The 4,802-nt window shown below is 38.4% G+C and overlaps 1 protein-coding gene across 1 annotated transcript; it reads right to left on the bottom strand.

The window, feature by feature from the left end:
- BRS3 (bombesin receptor subtype 3) lies at positions 1 to 4,409 on the bottom strand. The gene is made up of 3 exons (XM_074835010.1): positions 3,979 to 4,409; positions 974 to 1,325; positions 1 to 408 (listed from the first exon to the last, which is right to left on the bottom strand). The coding sequence occupies exons 1-3, from the start codon at positions 4,407 to 4,409 to the stop codon at positions 1 to 3; spliced, it is 1,191 nt and encodes a 396-aa protein (XP_074691111.1).
- Between the last annotated feature and the right edge of the window lie 393 nt (positions 4,410 to 4,802).

Here is a 4,802-nt window from a genome sequence, read left to right as displayed (position 1 = left end):
CTAAACGCTTTCCTCTTCTTTTGTGATACTATAATCTGTTAGCAGTGTAACACTGATTTCTGAGCCATGCGTGCTGCCCGTGACTGACAGGGCTCTGGTAGGTGTGTTACTGTGGGTAGCACTGGGAGGCTTTGTACGAAATTTTGCCTTGCAGCACAAGACTTGCTTTTTAAAATGTTGCCGGAAACTTTTACTCAGCCAATAAAGAGCAAAAGGATTGACGCAGGAATTGCTGAAGGCCAAAGCACGGGAAAAAATAGTAGCTATCAGATGAAAGGTGGAAGCATCTACAGAAGCATGGTATGTAAAAGAGCGGTATAGGTAGAGTATGTGGTTAGGCAACCAGCAAAAGGCAAACAAAGCAACAAGCACCAGCACTGTTTTTGCAACTCTCTTGCGGGATTCAATCTACAAGAAAATAATGCATATCTGGTATTAATAGCAATTAGTAACACATGTTTATATAGTTGGTGCTGATTTTTAAAGGGGTCTAAAAGTCTAAATACATTAGTAACCAAAAAAGCAAACTGAAAAAAAAAACAACCCAACAGAAAAATAATTTTTTTTTTTTTTAAACAAATTATTTCCAGTGCAGAGCACATTCCCTTTCCATTATAAATCAGTGGCAATCACATCTAGACTAGGATTTAAAAGTACAGAAATTAATGTCTCAGCTCACATGGATGAGGTCTCAGTGTTTACAATTCCACATTTTAACTTCTGAGTTTAATAGGGTCATAATAAAGCAAAACAAACCCCATCCCTCTTTAGGAAAGCATGCAGACACAATTAAGTTAATGAGTCATGAGCATGTGCTTAAGTGCATAGCTGAATTTGGATTGCTAATATGGGCTGAGTTTATGGAGCTTTTTACTCTATTATCAGGTAAAGGTTCTGCACTCAAGAATTCAGACTTAATCAGCATGGTAGATTTTTGGAAAATTGGATACTTTAGTGCTTGATCATAGCTTACCTGCTTACGGGCATGACCATGTTCTTCTGCTGGCATGTTGGATGTACTTTTATATAAAGTTCTGGCGATAAGAAAATAGTAGACAGAAATGACAGCTAAAGGTACAATATAGAACACTAAGAAGCAAACCAGGGAGTGAGCTTCCTGCAGGATCTTCTCAGACACAGGATAGGGGGCACATGCCTCAAAAGTTACATTTTTCTCAGGATTGCTGAAAGAATACAGATCTGAGAAAACAGCCTCTGGGATAGCAAATATCATGGAGATGATCCAAACACAGCCAGCTTTACAGCAGGTCTTTAGCAGCGCATCCGAAGTCTGCAGTTCCAAGGGCTTAACGATGGCTCTGTACCTAAAACCAACCAACATAGTTGTCAGAATAAATACAAACATTGTGCAAGCACTGACACTGCAAACTTCTTGAGGATAAAGCCATCTCTGTTCTCACTAAACTAAGAGTGGTAGAATCGTCTTGGAAATGAAAACATACTAGCTCTTTGTAATTAAGATGGAAACGTAAAAGTTAGTTTTAAGCATATATTTTAATGAATTGGCTGGCAGGACTTGTTATTAAAGCCTTCCTACGTAAAGATGACTTCTACTGTTTGGATTAGGATCAGTGAGGGCAATCATGTCTCCTATTTTTATGGTGCTGCCTAGAAAGGTAAATGAGGGAATTAGTATGCAAAACTGGTAGAGGTATGAAACAGATTAACTATTTTATAAATACCTGAAACCAAGCATGTACAACCCTCCTTTATTCCATATTCTTAAGGTCCCAGCTGAGTGCAGTGATCTGATTCAAAATCACGCTCCAGTATTCATTCATATTTATAAAACAGGAGGTAACACTGCTGTTGATTCATGGCTGGGATTGTGCAGCATGTGGACTGAGTCAGACATATGAGAAAAATCTGGGTAAACCTATAGATGTGCGAAAATCTGTGTGGAAATGGGACATGGAAGAAGGACCAACTGCCACGAAGGTGGATGAAGCACAGGAAACAATATACCCTGCTCCCAAAGTGTCAGGGACTCTCAATGATGCAGAAGGAAGAGACCCCTCCAGGGGGGCACAAGACTGGCATGTAAGGAAAGGCAGTGAAAAAGGATCCAGAGGATAAGACAGCTTAGTTGTACCATTTTGCACAACCTGAGGATCTGGTCTTCTTCAACTCTAGGCAAATTTAAATAGAAAATTGAAAGCTGAATTTCTATTTATCAAATAACATTTTTATTGACTTCAAGCTCTTCTAGCGTACTGGAACATGATACTCTGACATTGCGCACATGATGGATGTGCTGAGCTTTCTCAGTAAGTTTACCATATGGTTACACTGTGAAAATGTAGCATAGAGTATTTACGTAACAGCTACTAATACAGAAGCAAGCATCTAAATCATAGAATCATAGAATAGTTGGGGTTGGAAGGTCATGTAGTCCATGATGGATGCTGAGTTAATGTCATACAGGACCAAGACCTTGGAGCTATGATAGATAGTTCAGTGAAAACATCAGCTTAATATTCAGCAGTAGTAAAAAACCTACACCAAACCCTAAAAAAACAACAAAAAAGAAAAATGTTAGGAATTATGGAGAGCAAAAGAGACTACTGTGCAATTATCTGTATCTCTGGTTCATGCAACTCTTGAGCACTATGTGCTGCTCTGCACAGCTTAACTAAGGATGGAATAGAACATGAATAGTCTGGAGAGATGGATAAGCGTCACTGTTTCTTCTGGCACAAGAGCCAGGGCCGTCAAATGAAGTCACGTGCAAAGCAGAAAAAAAGAGTTGTTTATGCAACAGGCAGCGAAAGTCATTGCTAAACAAGTTCAAGAAGAGAAATCCATTGAAGTTATTAAATAGACAGAAACCACATCTGCTCAGGAGGTCATCTGAAGGTTTAGGGTATAAATGTAGTGTTGGGTAGTGGTTTTTATTCTTCCTATGTGTCTTTTCTTGTCCTTATACTACTACTGCTGGAGGCTGGTATTGGCCTACATGGACCCTTGATCTGATCCAGTATGGCCATTCCTGTGTTGGCCGATTTTTTTTTGGAGTATGGTGACAGTAGCATTGCTTAAATTATGTACACATGAACTACTTGCTACTACACACACAATTGCTGGCATTCAAGATTAAAATCTTTTTCTCTCTTAATATTAAAATTCATTTTGGGTTTTTCTGCTCCTCAACATGCTCATGCTGATTGAACTGAAATCTCATCTTAGTTTTGTTCATTCAGGAAAGAAGTGCATGGAAACCTGATTGTTCCGCAACTCCTGACAGCAGTCAGATGGGAGCACTGATCCCTACTACAGTGCTGTTATTGTAACCTGAGTTTAATTTCAGGACTTCTGGGCTAAAATATCTCTGGAAAAGATATAAGAACTATAAGAGAATATATTCAAATTGTGTCATGTCACACTAAGCACTCATCAATCTGAAAATTACTGTAGTATTGCATTAACATCAAATCATGAGAGTCATTCGTTTGTCCCCCAGTCTGTTCTGTGTTTTCTTTTGGCTTTTTACCCCACATGTCAATCTTTTACATTCTAGGATCTTAGAACCTCACTGAGTGCATAGGACAAAGGATTTCCTCTCAGTCATTTTCAGTTTTATTTTTCATCTTCCCTGACTACTTTAGTGCACCACTAGATAGCACCAATATACTGTCTTTTCCCTGTCTTAAGAAATTTCCCTTTTCCGTGCAATTGAGGAAAAAACCCTGTACTGTACTTCAAGCTAATAAAAGGTCAAAAGACTTAAAGAGTCTTTCTCACTTCGCTCCATTAAAAAGAACTGCTCCAATTTTTCTAACAAACATTTTAAAATTAAATGGGAAAAAGGTTGGTTGGTCGGTTGTTTTTTGGTTTTTTTTTTTAATTCTATTACAATGTGACATTTAATATTGTGCAAAATTATCATTTCTGCTCTTTTATTCATTTCTAACTTCACACCTGCAGTATCTCCTGGCAAATCAGTCACATCAGACCCACCTGTCAGCACTGAGAACAGTCAGGGTAAACACTGATACTCCAACTGAGGTTAACTGGATAAAAGACAGCAGCTTGCACCCAATTCTTCCGAAGAGCCAGGTATCCACAATATAACGTGTTGCATCTACAGGCACACAAGTTAATAAAAGCAGTAGGTCTCCAAATGCCAGGCTGGTGATGAAGATGTTTGGAACAGTCTGCATTGATTTAATCTTGAAAAAGACTTTGATGAGTATAGCATTTCCAAGGAGACCCACTGAAATGATCACAGCATATGTAACATAAATTGTGCACAGTATTTCTAATCCTGGAAAGGAGTCTTCGGTCCATTTTTCATTTGTGGTTTCATTATCAATGATTGATTTCAGTTCTGTACCATTTGTAGATGCACACAAAGTCTGATTAGCTGAATGCAAGTATACTTGAGACATTTCTTTAACTGTTTCTTCTCCCCAGGCTGGACTTAAACTGATCAAAAAATTGTTTAATATTTAGCTTGCAGCATATCAGCAAGGTCAATAGAAAGGTACAGATTTGTGTCTGAAATTAAGATTCCCGTTGCACATTAACTACTTTCATCCCCTTCTGGGTCTTGAAACATGCCTAGGAGAAATGCACACAGATCTTGTTCTGAACTGTGTAGGAGGTGGAGAATTTTTTTATTGGCTTTTCAGCTAGTGGAGCAGAGAGGGAGGAGGAAAAAAGAGAAAAGGGATTTCTTTAAAGATGTTAGCTGAAATGATGTTTTTTTCTTGGAGCTATCTGGCAAGTAAATATTGTATTGTAATTGCTGTAGCATTAGGGTTCGCATCTTACCTAGCAAA

This window comes from Strix aluco, chromosome 10 (genome assembly GCF_031877795.1).
Source record: "Strix aluco isolate bStrAlu1 chromosome 10, bStrAlu1.hap1, whole genome shotgun sequence".
Lineage (NCBI taxonomy): Eukaryota > Metazoa > Chordata > Aves > Strigiformes > Strigidae > Strix > Strix aluco.
The sequence above is the reverse complement of the archived record's forward strand: the minus strand, read 5'-3'. Positions and strand labels throughout refer to the sequence as shown.